General features: G+C 66.2%; 1 protein-coding gene across 1 annotated transcript in view; it reads right to left on the bottom strand.

Moving 5' to 3' along the window:
* The window catches only part of DBN1 (drebrin 1), a 28,147-nt gene extending 15,422 nt beyond the window's left edge, over positions 1-12,725 (bottom strand). The window contains exons 1-4 of the mRNA XM_065409610.1: positions 12,640-12,725; positions 1,946-2,001; positions 1,570-1,682; positions 472-546 (exon numbers count right to left, since the gene is read on the bottom strand). Coding sequence (XP_065265682.1) covers positions 472-546; positions 1,570-1,682; positions 1,946-2,001; positions 12,640-12,725 — 330 coding nt within the window. The remainder of the gene's footprint in view (positions 1-471; positions 547-1,569; positions 1,683-1,945; positions 2,002-12,639) is intronic.
* Between the last annotated feature and the right edge of the window lie 5,980 nt (positions 12,726-18,705).

Genomic DNA, 18,705 nt, shown 5'->3' with positions numbered 1-18,705 from the left:
GAGGCTGCGTGTTTCAATGTCACTCCTTTCTCTCCCCTCTGCGCGTTTGCCTTGGTCCAGCCCCACGGGAAAGGGACCCGCAGCTCCGGCCCAGCCCAGCTCATGCCTCGGGTAGTTCCCAGCCTCGGGGCTGTCGGACAACGGTCTGCCCCTTTCCCGACTGCAGCCGGAGGAAGGGAACGAGGGACTGTGCAGAACGAAAGCCTGGCTTGACGATCACATTTCAAAGGCTCAAACTTTTCTTTTTCTGTCTCTTCAGCAAAGGGTCCCCAGGGGGCGGTTGATGGGGGGTAGGTGGGGGAGGGGCTCGGCAGGGCCTTTGCCTGGCACTCAGCAGCCCCAGAGCTCTGGATACCAAACCCAGCCCTTGTTTAACCCTGTTTAACCTTGGACAGCGGCAGGGTCACGTTAACTCCTCAGACTCTCTGGGCCTGTTACTGCACCCCAATTAATCCAGACCCCCCCACTGACCTGGAAGAACTCTGCGATCTTGGCCACGTGGCTGGCACAGGCGCACTTGCGGGCATCGGCCACGTCCTCCCCAACCTGCCAGGGCACGGAGAGCAGAGTGAGACGGGGGCTGCAGGGGGTGCCAGGGCCGCAGTGAGGAGTGGCCGGGCAATGACAGATGGTGCTTGCTCAGCGTCTCCCGTGACACTCGCTTCCTAGCCTTGGTGCCCCAGACAGGGCGTCCCCTGCCAGGCTGGGAATGGGCACGGGGCGGCTCAGACAATGGCAGGGCAGAGCCGTCGGAGCGTCGCTTTCTGACGGGCAGGTGCAGAGCTCCGTCCTGCACCTCAGGTGCTCGAGTGACGCTCCGCACCACCGCACCACACCCCTGCTCAGACTTGGGTGGGCCTGGATGCTACGTGGGTGGGGCGCAGCCCACCCAGGCTACACTCCTGGAGTCTGGAGACCCCACTCCACCCAAGCCCAGCTGGGTCCAGTGAGGGATGCAGAGGTCCACTAGGTGGCAGCACAGGAGCATGACGGGCACTGAGCCCAGGAGGGATCCCTGGGGCCAGGTGCATTAGGGCCCCACCACGGGGCCCCGCCCAGCCTCCAAGCCCAGGGACTCTGGAGATGGGTGGTGGTGGTGGTGGGGGGGTATTCCTGGATGTTCAGGCCATGCAGGACCGTCCCTCTGAGCTCTGGCAGGCCGGAGAGCACAGAGCCCCTGGCTCAGCCAGACAGAGGGGCCAGCCTGGATTTACAGACTCCAAGCAAGGCAGAATCTGCCCCAGCCTGCAGCAAGGACATTCCCAATGAACTCCAGTGGTCAGTTCCCCTCCCTGTTCCCCATCGGTGCCTCCGGGCCTGTCTGGCTTGTGTCCTGTCCCGTCTCCAGGCACCAGCTCTCGTTCTGCCTGGAACCCACACCGGACCCTGAGCCTCATCATCCCGAACGTGATGCTCTGCAAATGGGCTCAAAGGAGGTGTCCCTCCCCGCAGGCCTGTGCCGGTCCCCCTCCCCGCAGGGAGCCTGCGCCGGTCCCCCTGCCACCCCTCCCCCCCCCCCCCCCCGCAGGGAGCCTGCACCGGTCCCCCTCCCACGCTGGCCCTACTCACCCAATTGACCAGGACGTATTTGGGCAGTGCTGCCTGGGGCTCTTTGACACTGCAGAAGCCGTACATCACCTTCTGGTTCTCAAAGTGGCCAGCGAGCTCCTGCAAGCCGCCTCCTGGCAGGGCAGGGCAGGGAGGAAGCACAGTGAGTCAGTCTGTCCTACACAGGGGGCGGGGCAGGGAGGAACCACAGACAGTCTGTCCACCCCGCCCCCCAGGTGTCAAGTTTTTTAGGGGAGGGGTGTTTAGGCTCCCTCAACCCCCCAGAACTGCAGCCCCCAAGGTGCAGCCCCCCTTTGGCAGGAGGGAAGGAACCCCCGTGGGTGTTGGCTGGGTGGCAAGGTCAGCAGAGCGAGGTGGGGGGCTGGGGTCCCCTTACCTCCCGACGCAGCCAGCTTCAGGTCGTCAGACTCATCCTCGTAGGTGTACAGAGCCCTGGGGGAGGAGAGCGCGTGAGGGCCAGTGAGTCTCCAGCTGCACCCCCTGCGCCTGCACTGGACACGGGGGGTGGGGGGCCCAGCCGCAGCACCCACTAGAGCCCGCTCACCGGGGGACCTGCACCCCCTACCATACACAGCACACCTGCCAGCCCCGCCCAGAGGAGGGAACCCCCCCATAGCAAAGGGGAAAGACGAGGCTGGGGGGTGCCGGGCATGGGCCAGAAGCTGGCACACGCTGTCCCCCAGTAGCTGTGGAGACCTCAGCCCTGGGGAGGAGAGTCCCATGGGCGAACCGGGATGGGGGCGGGGAGCTGTGACCCCCGCACTGGGAACTCCAGGCCACGCTGCACGACCCCTCCCTCCACCCAGCCACCTGGCCTCACGCTGACCCTGCGGGCTCCCGTGGAGGGGAGCGCGGGGGCCCCCAGCAGAGCCCGGCTCCCAGCAAGTCTCTGCCACTGGCACGAGCCTTTCACCTCCCCCCCGAGCACAGCAAGTCTCAGCAGCACGGCCCAGCCCCCCCGGCAGCGCCCCTCAGCCTGCCCCAGCTACGTGGGCACCGGTCCCAGCGCCAGCAGGGGAAGGGAGGCACCAGAGGCCCGGGGAGAAGCCTCCATGTGGCTGCTCCCAGCAAGACGGGGGGCGGAATCCAAGTGCCAGCCACCTGGGGGCCTGTGAGCAGGGAGTGGGGGGTGAGCCACCCCCACCCCTGGGCTTCGGGCCCTGGCGGAGCAGCCAATGGCCAACAGGCTGGGGGATGGTGTCAGGGACAGGCAATGAGAGGGGGGCTGGGGCCTGGCTGCCGAGCAGGTCCTTCCCCCCCCCCCCCCCCGCCCCGGCAGCGTGGTGGCCGGACACCTATGAGCCGGGGGCATGGGGGAGGGGACCAGGAGTCACCCGTCTGGGGCCAGTCAGTGACTATTTACCCAGGGCCCCCTGGGACTAGGGCAGCAGCGCCCCCCGCAGGACACAGCGAGAGCTGCTCACGTTCCCGGGCTGCGTGAGCCCCTGGCAGGGAGCGGGAGGGAATTAAAGCAGTAGCAGCAAATCAATGAGCCAGGGTGTGATGGGGGCTCCATGGAGACGGTTTCTTGGATACCGGCCCCTCTCCGGGCTGTGCTGGGGAAGGCCCCCTCCCCCCGCCCCCTGCCCCACAAGAAGCCCTGCGGTCTTTGCCCTCCTCTGCATCCCCTGCACCCCACGGCGGCCCCTCCTCAAAGGCGGGGGTGGGCAGCCGGCAGAGTCGGTCCAGGACTGGTGGGCGAAGACAGGGAAATTTCAGCTTATCTAGGCAACCAGCATCCTCTGTCTCCATGGCAACCACCCAGCTCTCCAGCTGGGATGGCGCTCACAAGATGAGGAGATGATTAGTGGGAGAAGTGGGGGAGGCGCTGGTGTCTGGCAGGCGTCCGAGCGGGGGCACTAGCTGCTGTACTTTGCCCCCGCGGACTCCTCCCCTCCAACACATCTCGCTCCCCACTGCAGACTGGCCCCCCGGCCCCCGAGCTGGACACCTTTCCCCATCCCCCCAGGCGGCTGAGGGACACTCTGTGGAGCCTGGGGCATTTGCAGAATCACCACATTCCCCATCTGCTGAGCTGGGATCCCCTCCCCCAGCTCCTCATCCGCCTGAGCTTCCGGGGTCCGGGGGGGGGAAGGGCCACGTGGGCCCAGGGCAGCTTCGTGGCCCCCTGGACTCATCCTGGGAGGAGCAGTCAAGTTAGCCCCCGGAGGCCCAGAGCAGGAGAGGGGGAAATCACAAGCCCTGGCCTCAACCCCAGGCCCTGGGGGCCCCCCAAGGCAGGTCTAACAAGCCCCGTTCATCCCTCACATGCCCCAGCTCCATAGGTCCCCGACCATCAGCACTGAGGGCACCCCAGCCCGCGGCCCAGCAAGGGCCATGCCAGCAGGAGCCCCTAGCCCAGGGGAGGGCAAACTACGGCCCGGATCCGGCCTGTCAGGGCTTTCAATCCGGCCCGTGGGATTGCCAGCCCCATGGCACAGTGGGGCTAAGGCAGGCTTCCTGCCTGGCCCCGCGCCGCTCCTGGAAACGGCCGGCACCACGTCCCCGCGGCCCCTGAGGGGGGAGAAGAGGGCTCTGTGCGCTGCCCTCGCCTGCAGCTACCACCCCCCGCAGCTCCCATTGGCTGGGAACGGGGAACCACGGCCAATGGGAGCTTCAGGAGTGGTGCCCGCAGGCAAGGGCAGCACGTGGCGGAGCCGCCTGCCCCACCCCACCCCCAGGAGCCACTGCTGGACATGCTGGCCACTTCCGGGAGCGGCGCGGGGCCAGGGCAGACAGGGAGCCTGCCTTAACCCCCCTGCACGCCACTGCCACCCCAGAGCCGCTCGAGATAAGCAGCGCCGGGCCGGAGCCTGCAGCCAGAACCCCTCCTGCACCCTGCACCCCAACCCCCAGCCCTGGCCCTGCATGCAATTTCCCCACCCAGACGGGGCCCTCGGGCCAAAAAGTTTGCCCACCCCCGCCCTAGCCCCTCAAGCGGGATGCTGTTGCCAGGCCTAGTAAGCACCAAGCCCAAGGATGCGACACGCCCCCTCCCCCCCCCCGTACCGGGCGCTACCCCCCACCACCTTCCACCCCGGCCCTCATGCTGCTTGTGGCTCTTGCGGGCGTTCCCAGCCCCCCCCCTTTCACCAGCAGAGCCCAAACCCAGACGTGGCGCAGACTGCTCCCCAATTCCCACAGGACCCAGGCATGCCAAGCACTGGGTGGGGGGACAGGAGCAGCTGCACGACTGGGGTCCGACAGCGCCCAGGCAGCCCGCCCCCCAGTTCCTGAAGCAGTGCAGCGCTGGCAGTACCGGGAGCACCCCCCCTCCCCGAGACACAGATAATGGCATAAGGGAGATCAACGTTAACCCCCAAATCCAAATCTCCCAGATTGGCAGCTCAGGACACAGGCTCCTCCCCAGCCCAGGCTGTGTCCCCCCCTGCCCCCCTTCGATCCGGATGGTCCTGGACTCTGCTCCAGCCCAGCCGCAGGGGCGGGGGGAATCACAGGGACCCTTCAAATCCCAGCCCACCGCACCGGGGCACCAGGACACTGGCCTGCCTGGCAGTGGGGAGCCCACGGGGTCCTGCGCCCCGACGAGCGCCGCGAGCCGCGAGCAATTCCCTGATCCAGCCCCCGGCTCCAATGTGACCAGACAAAGAGCGGGCCCAGCCCCAGCCTGCACAGACCCCCGCCCCCCACTGGGGCCAGCCCCAGCCTGCACAGACCCCCGCCCCCCACTGGGCCCAGCCCCAGTCTGCACAGACGCCCCTCCCCACTGGGTGCTGCCCCCCATGCACAGCCCCTTCCCCCCCGCACCGGGCGCTGCCCCCCATGCACAGCCCCTTCCCCCCCGCACCGGGCGCTGCCCCCCATGCACAGCCCCCTCCCTCCCACACCGCCCCAGTGCCCTGCCTGTCCCACACCAGGGCACTGCCCCCGCCCAGTGCCATGCAACGCCCTGCCCCCCCACCACAGCAGGAAACTTTCTCTCCAGCCTTGCCCCTCCTCGCTGCATGCCCAGCCCTGGCATCCGAGGCCCTCCCCCCCCCCGCACAGGGGGGCTGGCAGATGGAGACACCCACAGGCTGGAGCCAGAGGAGACTCGAGGGCTGGGACGGCACCGCTTGGATTCAGCCAGCATGAGTGGCACTGCCGACGGGGGAGGGGCGGGCAGGGGGCGACACCAGGGGAGCGGGAGCAGTGCTGTGGGGAGAACATGGGTGCACCAGAAGCATGGGGGTCACCGTGGGGCAGGGAGCCTGGGTGGGGCTGAGGGATTCTGGGTAATTTCCTTCCCCCAACCCTTGCATGGCTGGGTCAGTGCCCAGGCTGCCTGAGCCCCCTCTTCACAGAGGGTGGTACGGATCTGCCCAATGGCACAGCACCAAGCCCTGCTTCCCGCACCGGGCCCGGCCCGGGGGGAGCGTGCCCGGGAGTCCGGCCTGGCCCAGCCCAATCACAAACCAGCCTGACCTTCCATTAACTCACACAACGGGCAGCTAATTTTAGCAGCTTCGGCTCCCTGTGCCTGGCCCTGGGCCAGCGGTGCAGTGCTGGGTAAGCGAGCCGCACGGGCACCTCTGCAGCCCGCCAGTGACGGGGGGCTCCCAGAGCCCAGGGCGGATGGGACGAGGTGACCGGAAGCAGCCGAGGAGGGAGAGACACAAAGCGCAAAGGTAGATGTGGGCAGAGCACAAAGGCCCAGAATGCGCCTGCCCCGCTGCCCTCCCACACCCTGCGAGCACCTGAGCTGCTCTGCCTCCCGGCTCCTGCAGCAGAAAGTTCCACAGGCCACCGCTGCCCCGTGCACCACATGGGCTGTCGGACCCCTCCAGCCCCCTCGCCCAGCCAGGCCTTCGCCCCATTGGCACCATCTTCTGCGACACGGAGACCTGCGTTCCCTCGAAGCCGCACGGCCGCGCACGGGGGCTCAGGGCTGCGGCGGGGAGAGATGCCCCTCCCCGCTGGCCCCAGCGTGGACCTGTCCCGGACTTGCCGCGGCCAGCCAGGGAGAGGAGCCCCTCCCTCAGCCCCACTGGAACTGCCACGGCTGGGGAGAGGCACCTCTCCCTGCCACAGCCCTGGGGCAGCCTGCACCCCAAGCCCCTCATCCCCAGCCTCACCCCAGAGCCCACCCACCCCCTGCACCCCAACCCTCTGCCTCAGCCCTGAGCCCCCTCCCGCACCTCACTCCTCTGCCCCAGCCCTGAGCCCCCTCCCTCATCCCCAGCCCTGAGCCCCCTCATCTCTAGCCCCACCCCAGAGCCCTCATCCCCCCGCACCCCAATCCTCTGCCCCAGCCCTGAGCCCCCTCCCACACCCCAAACCCTTCATCCCCAGCCTCACCCCAGAGCCTTCATCCCCCCGCACCTCAACCCTCTGCCCCAGCCCTGAGCCCCTCCTGCACCCTGAACCCTTCAGCCCCACTCCCACCACATGAACTTTGTTATGTGCACCAATATGAAGGTGATGGGTCACACACAAAATTAATTCCGCACATGGACGTAAAACATTAGAGGGAACCCTGGCGGAGATCCCTACTGCCACTGCCTCGCCCAGAGCTCCGGGGTAAGTCACTGCACAGCCAGGCCAGGGGGGTGCCCAGGATGTTGGGACCCTGCGGGGAGGCAGCAGGGACAGAGCTCCTGGGCCACCCCATGGGGAAAGGACCTGGGGTCCCCAGGGGAGGGGGAGCGTCCTCATGAGACCCTCCCTCGAGTGTCCCTTTGTCAGCCCCTCTGGTGCTTCTTGCACCCCAGCAGCCGAGCCAGCGCCCCCCAGTGGCCTGGGAGCAGCACCGCGCCCTGCCCCGCCGGCTCTCACAGCACATAGGACGGGGGCAGCACGGCACAGCCCGGGCTCAGGGCCCAGCAGCCAGCGAGGGGGGAAGCGGAAACCACGGGCCCAGGACATGCTTCAGACACGCCTGCGCAGAGTATGAATGGGGCATGGGGCAGCCCTGTTCCGACCCCCGCGCCCCATGGCCTGGAGGGGGAGAAGCCCCGTCCCCCAGCCCCAGCCCGGCCCAGGCAGCCCCCGCCTGCACACATGTGTTTCCAATGCAGCCCCAGCAAGTCACTGCAGGGAAAACAGCACCGAATTCCTTTCCTATGGAGTAATGGGCCCAGCCGCCTCCACCAGGCAGGGAGGGGGAGGGGCCGCTCTGACCCCGGACCCTCCGGGACGCTCAGGGGAGGGGAAGCCCCAGACTAAACATCCCCTTCCCTGTGCTGAGCAGCCCTGGGATGGGAGCCCCGTCTGGGCAACAAGGCCGGCCGTGCTTAGCAACGCTAGCTCCCTCCATGGCCCCATACCAGCCCCGGTTCCCTGCTCTGCCGAAGCCCCTCACGCCCGGCCCGCAGCCCCTGCTAGCCCAGCCCTGGGCTCCCCACAGCTCTGCCGGTGCCCCTCACACCCGGCCCTCAGCCCCTGCTAGCCCAGCCCTGGGCTCCCCACAGCTCTGCCGGTGCCCCTCAGTCCCGACTCGCAGCCCCTGCTACCCCAGCCCTGGGCTCCCCACAGCTCTGCCGATGCCCCTCACTCCCGGCCCGCAGCCCCTGCTACCCCAGCCCTGGGCTCCCCACAGCTCTGCCGGTGCCCCTCACTCCCGACTCGCAGCCCCTGCTACCCCAGCCCTGGGCTCCCGATAGCTCTGCCGATGCCCCTCACTCCCGACTCGCAGCCCCTGCTAGCCCAGCCCTGGGCTCCCCACAGCCCTGCCGATGCCCCTCACTCCCGGCCCGCAGCCCCTGCTTCTCCAGCCCTGGGGCTCCACCCCACAGCCCTGCCAATGCCCCTCACTCCCGGCCCGCAGCCCCTGCTACCCCAGCCCTGGGCTCCCCGCACAGCTCTGCCGATGTCCCTCACGCCTGGCCCGCAGCCCCTGCTATCCGAGCTCAACCCTGAGCACAGAGCATGATGCCCAGGCCCTGAGAACAACTCATGCACAGTCTCTCTCCCAGAGGATTGTGGAGTGCCCCCCAACCCCCCACACCACCTCACCCCATCCCATCCCCAGCCTCCTCCCCGTGCACCCAGCTTCCCCAGCAGAGAGCCCAGCCCCTGAGTTAGATCTTTATAAAGGAACAATCAGGCCCAGTGGTTGGGGCCGCTGCCCCTCCCAAGAAGCTGCCAGGTTCCCAGGGCTGTCAGCCCCAGAAGCACCACACGCCCAGCAGCGACCTAGAGGGAGGGGCAGAGTGTCCAAAGGAGGGAGCAAGGCCTAAACCCCAGCGAGCGAGTCCTGCTCCCGCCCCAGCCTGGGCAGCCGTGGCTGAAGCGGTCCTCTGGCCCCCGGGCGGGCTGCACTCACCCCAGCCACGGGAGAGGTTTCTGCAAGCTCCCGTGTGGGGCTGGTCTCTGGTCTGTGCTCCCCTTGGGCCCTGACCGGGCTCGTCCGGGTGGGTGGGGAGCAGGTGACCAGAGCACACTGCTGCCGGGGCTGTTGTTATGCAGCACACAGCATGGCTGGCTGGGGGACTGGCTGCATAAGGAGCCCATTGTTCAGCCCCTGGCCGGCCCGTGCTGCATGCGCAGAGTGTTTCCCGGGGGACCATCTCCAGTGGGCAGACTGGGCCCTGGCACCCCAGCTCTCGGGAGCGCTCCCTGCCCTGCCCCTGCCCTTGCCCCTGCCCCTTCCCATGGTGCAGCCCCCACTGCCCCCGGGGGCCAGACGGGCCCATGCGGGGGCTGCTCAGCTCAGCCTGAGCCACAGGGGGGCGGCCTGGAAGGGGAGTCCCAGCCAGAGAGCACAGCGGAGTCTGTCAGAAGCCAAGCCCCTGGTCGGTCTGAGCAGAGATTTGCTGCCCCCCTGGGGGTCGCCCCCCTTTGATGAGCAGTGACGAGGCTCAGCCAGACAGGCCAGAAGGGCCCCGCTGGACGGGGTCCTGGCCGTGACCTCTCAGGGACGGGGTCCCGCCAGCTGCTGGGGGAGAAGCCAATGCCCCTGTCTGCAGGATTAGCCAGGTGCAGTGTGCCCGCCACTCCCCAGGGGCCAGCAGGGGTGACCTCAGGCTGGAGAGGGACTGAGCAGGGCGGGACCTGGCTTCCTTTTGAGCCTGGTCTGCCCGGGTGGGCACTCAGCGCTGGGCAGGGGGCAACAAGGGTCTTATCCTGCTGCCTGGCACATGCCGCCTCCGGCCTCATCCAGCCTGTCTCGGGTAGGACACCCCCTGCCCAGGTGCCCGCGCGGCTCTGCCAGGCCCGCCCGACCCATCTCTGGTCTGAGCCCAGCCGCCTCCCATCCCACTTGGGCAATTGCCCAGCAGCCCCATGTGACATCAATGGCCGCTGGGCCAATCAAATGCCACTGGATCAATCTGCATCCTGCAATCAGATTGGCTGCAGGCTGGGCCTCACCCCACAGTGGCACCAGGCCCCATGTTTGGCGCGCACGAGGCAGCAGCCCCAGAGCCAGCCAGGACGTGTCAGGCCCTTCGGCCTAGGAGCCTCGCACTCCCGGGGCCTGGATCGCGTCTCGCCAGCAACAAGCCCCCTGCTCCATGCCAGAGCAGCCCCCGACCCCAGCCCACGACTCTGGCCATCTCCAAGGGCTGGTGGACGCCCGGCCCCTAGGTCGCTGCTCCCCTCGCCGCCAAACCCGGGGCCTTGGCTCCAGCCACATTTCCATGCAGCAGCCCCCGGGCCAGGAACAAAGTCTCCCCTTCGCCTGGGCCTCCATGCAGCCCTCCACCCACCACACGCTCAGAGCCGCCTCCAGAGCCCCAGGGGCTCCAGCCTGCCCAAGGCGGGGAGTCCACCTCAGCCCCAGGGGCTCCACTCCATCCCCAGCTCTGCCTTTAGCCTGGTACCTCAAGCCCCTCCTCCCTGCACACCCCACGGAGCTTCCCCACTTCGCCCCCCGCCCAGACCTAGCGCTCCAGCCTCGCGTCACAAAGCAGGTCAGAACTCGCTTGGGCCCACGCTGGCCCCGGCCTCCAGCTCCCCTCACCCCCCCTTGCCGCATCAGCCGCTCACTGGCCGTCTCCCCGCAAACCTCTGCGCCTGCTCCCTGACCCTCGCCCCAGCCCCCCGTTATTGTTCAATGGTAACATGGTTGGGGAGGGGGCAGTGGGTGGGGGCTGCTGCCCCTCCAAGCCCCCGGGGTCTGTGTGGGAGGAGAGCGGCTGACGTGCTGCTGGCCCTTTACCAGGGCAGGGCCAGGAAGAAGGGCAGCACCCCGCTCCTTGGCAGAGGGGCGAGAGAGGCAGGGAGCCGGCAGGGAGCGGAGCAGCAGGGGATGAAGTGCAGACTCGCTGGGAGGGCCTCGTGGGTGCACAGCGGCAAGGCAGGGAGCAGGCCCCAGGGCTCACTAACGGCGGAGCCGGGCTCCAGCCAGGCCATCCGGCAGCTGGAGGAAGATGCAAAAGGGGCCGAGGGCAAGATTCCTTGCACAGAGCGCTCAGCCAGGGCCAGCGGGCGGAGGGACCGAGCGGCCAGGCCAGGGAGCAGAGCCTCACTCATGTGCAAGCGAAGGCAGACTGATTTGAGGTCATTTATTGGGGGGAGGGGGCAGACCCAGCTGAGGGGAGATGCCAGGGAGATGGGTGTGGCTGGGTGGGCGTGGCTTCAGGGGCCAGACAGTGCAGATCCTTTTCCCAGGCCTGGTTGGCTCGGACCAGCGAGTGGGGGCAGAGAAAAGCTCCAGGCCCGACAGCCCAGGGAGCCGCCGGATGCAGCCATGGCCCTGCATGGCTGCTAGCCATTTGCTTCCCTCCATGCCCTGGACAAAGCCCCGACGCAGGCGTGTCTGGCCAAGGGGCTGCGTCGCTATTTCACCCCCGAAGGGGGGTGTCAAAACCAAGAGACTTTGCACCCTGAGACCCTGCTCCCACGTGAACATCCCGAGGCGCTGGAGCCCTGGCCAGCCTGCGCAACGGGGCAGGGAGGCACCAGCCTGGCACCTCACAGGCCATTGGGGAAGGACGACTGGAAAGAGAACCCACAGCGATGGGACACGTTAAGAAACCGGGGAGAGCCTGGGGGCAGGACCGGAGCCACGGGGCCTCTTTGCCCAAAGACAAAGACTCGGCTGCCCCGGAGCACGCGGCGAGGCCATTCCCCAGCCTGGCCAACACGGAGCAAGCGCCAGCCCCAGGAACGCCGAGTGAAGACCAACGGCACAAGGAACCCCGAAGGTGCCAAACTGCTGCCCAAGGTCCCAAGAGCCCGGGCTCCCAGCACCGAGTCCACCTACTGGGGCCCATTAGACAGAGCCGCCCGCCCCGCACCCCAAGGTGCTGGGCAGGTCTGGTGACCTCGCTGCCCCCTCCCGCTGGCTGAGGTCACAGCCCCTCCATGCCAGCCAGCAGGTCCCGGCACTCCCCATCTCCCCAGCGCAGGTGGAACCTTGCTGGCTCCGGTTCGGGGCCTGTGGGCCCGTCTCCAGCACGGGAACCAGCCACTCCAGCAGGAGGCAATGGGGGGGTCCCTCCAGCACAGGCAGGGGGGAAAGTGGGGAGACGAAAGGAAATAGGACCTCCAGAGCTGCCCATCCCCAGCGGGTGCCTGGTGGGCCAGGGCCTCCCCGGCAGGAGGCGATGGGCCTGCTGGAGCCGGACTGCAGGGCTGGGAACGGAGCCCACGGGAGCGAGTGACGGGGCCAGCGGGAGGATGGGCACGGCTGGCAACCTGACCGCCCCACCACCCCACCACTATCCCCCTCCCGCCTCCTTCCCTCCCCCCGCATCCCCCAGCCCCCCAACCGCCTCATCCCCTCCCCCCAGCCACACCCTCCTTTGTGCGGCTTGTCGCTACAGACACTTGCACCCCGAAGGCCCGGCAGCCCCGAACCGCCCGGGCCGGGCCGGGGGCGGCGCTGGGAACCGGGGGCTGGAGGCTCCGCGGAGATGGGCCGCAGCCGCGGCCGGGCAGCAGGAGCTGGAGCAGCCGGGGCAGGGCTCGCTCGGGTCCGGGGCCCCTGGAGCCGGACGCGTCCCCCGCCCCGCAGCGCGCCCCAGGGCCTGGCCCCGGCTCCCAGCCCGGCAGGTCCGGCCCCGCCGCCGCCCACGCACCATTTTGGGCGGCTCGTGGCCGCGGCTCGGCCCCGGCCGGGGACTCGGGGGGCTCCGGGACTCGGTCCCCCCGCGCCGCGCGGCCGCCCAAAGCGCCGCCGCTCACCAGTCCGTGGGGCTCCCCTCGCCGATCACCTCCTGGTAGGCGGCCAGCAGCGCCAGCCGGTGCGCCCCGAAGCTCACGCCAGCCATGCCGGGGAGCCGCGCGAAGGACCCGCCGCCTGCCTGCCTCGGAGACACTGCAGCAGCCGGGCGGGGCGGGCCAGGGGCGGGTCGGCTCCGCCCGCCGCCGCGCCCGCCCGGCCTCAGCGCCGCATCCCGGCCCTGCCCGCGCCCCGGACCTCCGGAACCGCCCGCCCGCCTCAGTGCCCCCCCAGCGCCCCCACTCACCGCCCGCACCCCACCACCGTCCGCCCCTCCCCCACCACCCGGACCCCCCGAACCGCCCGCACCCCTCAGTGCCCCCCCAGCGTCCCCACTCACCGCCCGCACCCCACCACCGTCCGCCCCTCCCCCACCACCCGGACCCCCCGAACCGCCCGCCCCCCTCAGTGCCCCCCCAGCGCCCCCACTCACCGCCCGGACCCCCCAGCGCCCGGACCCCCCGAACCGCCCGCACCCCCCCACCGTCCGCCCCTCCCCCACCACCCGGACCCCCCGAACCGCCCGCCCCCCTCAGTGCCCCCCCAGCGTCCCCACTCACCGCCCGCACCCCACCACCGTCCGCCCCTCCCCCACCACCCGGACCCCCCGAACCGCCCGCCCCCCTCAGTGCCCCCCCAGCGCCCCCACTCACCGCCCGGACCCCCCAGCGCCCGGACCCCCCGAACCGCCCGCACCCCCCCCACCGTCCGCCCCTCCCCCACCACCCGGACCCCCCGAACCGCCCGCCCCCCTCAGTGCCCCCCCAGCGCCCCCACTCACCGCCCGCACCCCCCAGCGCCCGGACCCCCCGAACCGCCCGCCCCCCTCAGTGCCCCCCCACTCACCGCCCGGACCCCCCAGCGCCCGGACCCCCCGAACCGCCCAACCCCTCCAAAGCCCCCTCCCCACCTCCCAACCCCCCCAGTGCCCCCACTCACTGCCCGGACCCCCTGAACCGCCCGAACCCCCCCAGCGCCCCTCGCCCACCGCCCGGACCCCCCAGCGCTCCCACCCACCGTCCTGCCCCCCCCCCCCCCCCGGGCTCCTGCCCAGCCCCCACACTCTGTCCCATGCACTGGTTTTCTAATCTGTGGTTCTGCTGCCCCATTGGGCAGCACGACACCTCTGGCAGGAACGGTGCCCTAGGCCCAGTACCCTCCCCGCTGCGTCAGCTGAGACTGGCCACCCTCATCCCAGCCCACATTCCTCCGGCTGGCACCTGGGCACGAGGCAAGCAGAGGGCAGGGACCACGGCGCCTCCTTTCCCCGCTGCCCTCTCCCTGCAGCAGGAGCGCGGGCAGGCCCTGCTGTGCAGTGAGTGGGTCCTGGCTACTGCTTTGTTTCAGAGCATCCGGGTGCCCAGCTCCCTGCCCCTACAGCGAGTGCGGCTGCTGGGCGGCCATGGCACCGTGCGTGGTAGGTGCCAACATGCCACTTCTCCTGTGCCACCTCCTGGCTTGGCAGGCGGGTGCTGTGCCCCCGGGGGAGCCCACGCAGTCTCCAGCACCATGCTCTGGCCGCAAAAATGAGCTCTGGACTTCAGCTGCCCTGCAGGGCTCCCTGGCTGGCCTCAGACGGGCACCAGGGTCCCTGCTGGTCCAGACCTGTTGGTTTCATACCCCCAGCCAGGGCTTAATTTGTAATGACAGAGTGGTCAGAGCTGAAGCTGGTTTCTTACATTCACAACTCACGTGCCAGGCCCAGGGGCGCCGGGGCTCAGCCCTTAGGGGGACCAGACAGCAAAGGTGAGAAATCGGGACGGGGGTGGGGGTAATAGGAGCCTATATAAGAAAAAGACCCAACAATCGGGACTGTCCCTATAAAATCAGGACACCTGGTCACTGTATCAGCCCTGCCAGGGCCGGGGGCGCCAGGGCTCAGCCCTGCCACAAAGGAAGCGCTGCTCCCAGCTCCATTGGCTCCTGACCAGCGTTCCCAAAGGAAAGGCTGGAGCCTACAGGTGCGGGAAGCTGCTAGAAGGCAGCCAATGGCCGTGCCCCAGATCTCAGTCCCCTGGAAAACAGCAGCCCCCCGGTGACCTACACATGAGCACGTAGGCAGGCAACATCCCCCCCCAAGGGCCAGCTCTTTGCTGCAGCTTGGGGCCTCCTCCCAAGCATTAGCCATCCTCAGGCTCTGCTAACTGGGCGCACGACCCATTGGGCCCTGCTCCCGCAATTCCACAGACTCCTGCCGCGTCCCACTGCCTGGGACCTCCCCCCAGGAGCCTGCCCCAGCCACTGGCACCATTAGAGCCAGGAACTGGTCTTAGCATCTTCCTCGGCAGGGAATCTGCTGTCCAGGCCCCTCCTCTGTCACTCACGCTCGCCTCCTGGCCGTGCCGCCCCCTCACCCAGCCCTGAGCTCACCCGAGAGCCGATGGCACAAGCTGGGAATCAGCCAGGACCTAAGGAACGCTTTCAATGGTGCTGCAGGGGGCTCAGGAGGGGGACGCTTCCTGCAGCCAGCACCGACTCCAATGCCCCAGCATGGTACCAGGGTGCGGCCCTGCAGGGGGCACTTGTCCCTGTGGTCAATGCTGCTGACCCCACTGGCCCAGCACCATGCGTCAGATCAAATGCAATGGTGAGGGGCTCCCGCCTGTTAAAGCCCCCTGGTGCTCTCTGCCAGAGGCAGGAAGGGCCCTGGGTCCTGCCTGGACTCCAGCTCCTCTCCAAATGTCCCTGCACACCAGCCTTTCCTGAGCTGACGCAGGCTCCTGCCCACAGCTGCTGGTTAGGGTCTGGGCAGCTGCCACCTCGCCCGGTGCCGCTTGCAGGCTGCTCTGGGCCCGCCGTGCGGATGCCGCTGGAGAGTTCAGCCTTTGGGAGCTTTGTTCTCTCAAGGCAGCTGGACTGGGCAGAGTCCCAGCCCTGGCTCCGCCCACCCCCTAGCTCCCCCCACTCATGCCAAAGCTTGTTGGCTTCTCTAGGTCTGCAGCGCTTCGAGCCGCTAGCCCCTGGCCTTGCCAGAGAGGGGCATCAAGAGCTCTGCCCCCTGTGCCGCTTGTGGCTCTGCTAACATGGGGAGCAGTGAAAGGGGGAATGCTGACATTTGCACAGCCAGCCGTAAGCAAATCAACAGGGGCCAGGCCCACCTTGCCGGGCTGCTGCATCCTGCTTGCAGTTGTGCTCCTGCTAGGGAGCAGCACGCAACGCGCACACGACCTGTGGAACTCACTGCCAGGGCATGTGAAGGTGGAGCTGTAACTAGACACGTTCATGGAGGACAGGTCCATCAAGGGCTATTAGGCCAGATGGGCAGGGATGCAGCCCCAGGCTCTGATTGCCAGCAGCTAGGAGTGGAGATCACTTGATGATTGTCCTGTTCAGTCCCCCTGAAGCACCTGGCACTGGCCACTGCCGGCAGACAGTCCCAATCTTGTCACTCTCACTTCAGAAGAGTTCTCCAGAGCCCAGCTCAGTCACGTCACTGTTCTCTGCCCCTCCTCTGGGGCTGCAGGTCCTGCTGGAGCTGGGCTGACCAGTACTGCGCACACCAGCCAGCTGCAGTGGGACAGTGATTTACAGAGTGGAGGGATAGCTCAGTGGTTTGAGCATTGGCCTGTTAAACCCAGGGTTGTGAGTTCAATCCTTGAGGGGGCCACTTAGGGATCTGGGGCAAAATCAGAACTTGGTCCTGCTAGTGAAGGCAGGGGGCTGGACTCAATGACCTTTCAAGGTCCCTTCCAGTTCTAGGAGATAGGATATCTCCATTAATTAATTAGAATGGCATTGTACCTTCCAGATTAGTCTCCAGCCCATTCTTTACCCAGCCCAATTTGTGCTTTTACCCACAGCATCACGTTGAGCAGGGGTCTCCACTGAGCTATCAGCAGTGATGCCCAGGGTGTACTTTCCAGATTAGTCTCCAGCCCATTCTTTACCCAGCCCAATTTGTGCTTTTACCCACAGCATCACGTTGAGCAGGGGTCTCCACTGAGCTATCAGCAGTGATGCCCAGGGTCCCTCTCTGAGCTGAGAGCTAACTCAGACCCCTGTAAGCCAGCTAAGCAGTTCAAATTTTTCCTTCCAAGGTGCATTATTTCCCTTTTTCAACATTGAGCTTAATTTTCCATCATGTGACCCATTCCCCAGGCCTGGTCAGGGCTTGCTGAAGTTCCTTAATCTTCTCTGAATAATTGTGTTATTGCAAATGTTGCTAGCTATCTGCTCACCCCCTTTCCAGCTTGTGATAAATGAAGGGGGGGGGGAGCTCCCTTTTATGGACACCCAGCCAGCCAGTAGCTATAAAATCCCTCTTAGTAGCTGTTCTCCAATTGCTCTACCTGTAAAGGGTTAAAAAGTCTCACTGTTGTGCATAGGTAAAAGGAAGTGAGTGGGCACCTGGCCAAAAGAGCCAATGGGAAGGCTAGAACTTTTGAAAATTGAAATAAGACTCCCCTTTTGTCTGTCTGTGGTGGTTCTCCGGGGAGAGGCGGACAGGACAGAGCTATGCTGTGAGAAGCTTGGGCCACGTATGAAAAATCATCAGTATCATACCTAGAAACTACGCATTTGAAACCCCAGATATTTAAGTAGATCAGGAAATGTCTAGGAAGACGTGATTAGATTTACCCCTTTTATTTCTTTATGGCTTGTGGATTCCTCTGTGCTAAACCCAGGTGCTTTTATTTTGCCTGTAATCTTTAAGCTGGACCTTAAGAAATCTATTCTTGATGCTTAATCCTTGGAGGGTTCCCCCAACCCCCAAATCTAGCAAATGCCTAAGTTCCCAGGGGGAATTAGCTTTCTTAGCTCTTCCCCAGAGGGGGTGTGTGAAAGGGCTTGAGGGTATCCCACAGGAAGGAATTCCCAAGTGCACCTTCCTGGGCTCTCAAAGTGGTTTTGCATTTGGGTGGTGGCAGCATCTACCAGTCCAAGGTCAGAGAGAAGCTGTATCCTTGGGAGTTTAATACAAGCCTGGAGTGGCCAGTATTAATTTGTAGAGTCCTTGCAGGCCCCCACCTTCTGCCCTTGAAGTGCCAGAGTGGGGAATCAGCCTTAACACAGCTCATTAGCAAATCTAGGACCCAACCTAGTCAGGAAGCTCCAGGCCCCACTTCTAACCTTTTGCTAGAATGTGAACTGTCTCCCCTTGTTCTTGGCTGTCTGTCTCCGGGCCAGTCTTTGCTCCATAACAATACTTTGCTCTCACTCCCTGAACACTTCACTTCGCTCCCCGCCTGGGACTTTGCCAAAGGTCTTTGAAATCTAAGTAATTACATCAGCTGATTCCCCGTCATCTACTAGTGTCACCACAGCCAAAAAATCCTCATAGATTAGCAAGTTTTCCTTTACAGAACCCCTGCTGGCTAGACCCGGTCACAGCACGACCTACCAGGTATTCGATTATTAATCCTCAGTCCAAGCCCTTCGCTAGGCCCAGAGCTACGGCTTACTGGTCAGCCAGCCCCATCTCCCTCCGAACCTGGCTGATGTCTGGGTACATTTACTACCCTCCAGTCCGGAGCTGTTCTTACAGCAGTTCCCTGGGTCTGGGAGCAGCAGCTCTGCTAATTCACGTTTACGCGCTCTGAACCCTTGGTTTGACCTAGCCACGGGGGCCTGATGACTTAGTGCATTTTAAATGATCGGTTTTGTCCGACCCCTCCCTCGCTGCTGGTGCCTCCCCTTTGCTGCCAGGAAAGAGCAGGTGGGAGGGAGGTGTCTCCACCCTCCTCAGGGGGGACGACTCATGCAAAGGAAGCATTCAGCATCTCAGCTACAGCCTGAATTGCTCCTTGTGCAACCAGCAGCCCCCTTCCCACACCTGTTTTGCTGCTGCTGCCCAGGCAGACATCTTGGATTAACCCCTTTAGCGAACTGCTCGTCCCACTCCGCTGGGGCCTGTCCCCTCCTCTGCTCCCTGGGGGAGCTACTGCGTGAGGCGCCGCCTGGACAGCCTGGATTTGTTTGGCTCAGAGCCGCGCCCAGGTGCTTCCCCCAGGCCCTGGTGGCAGACACCTCCTGGGACTCAGGAGCAGCAGTGGGGGATTGTCCTCCCCTGCAGCATCTCATGCCCAGAC

The sequence above is a fragment of the Emys orbicularis genome, chromosome 8 (genome assembly GCF_028017835.1).
Source record: "Emys orbicularis isolate rEmyOrb1 chromosome 8, rEmyOrb1.hap1, whole genome shotgun sequence".
Classification (NCBI taxonomy): Eukaryota; Metazoa; Chordata; order Testudines; family Emydidae; genus Emys; species Emys orbicularis.
The sequence above is the reverse complement of the archived record's forward strand: the minus strand, read 5'-3'. Positions and strand labels throughout refer to the sequence as shown.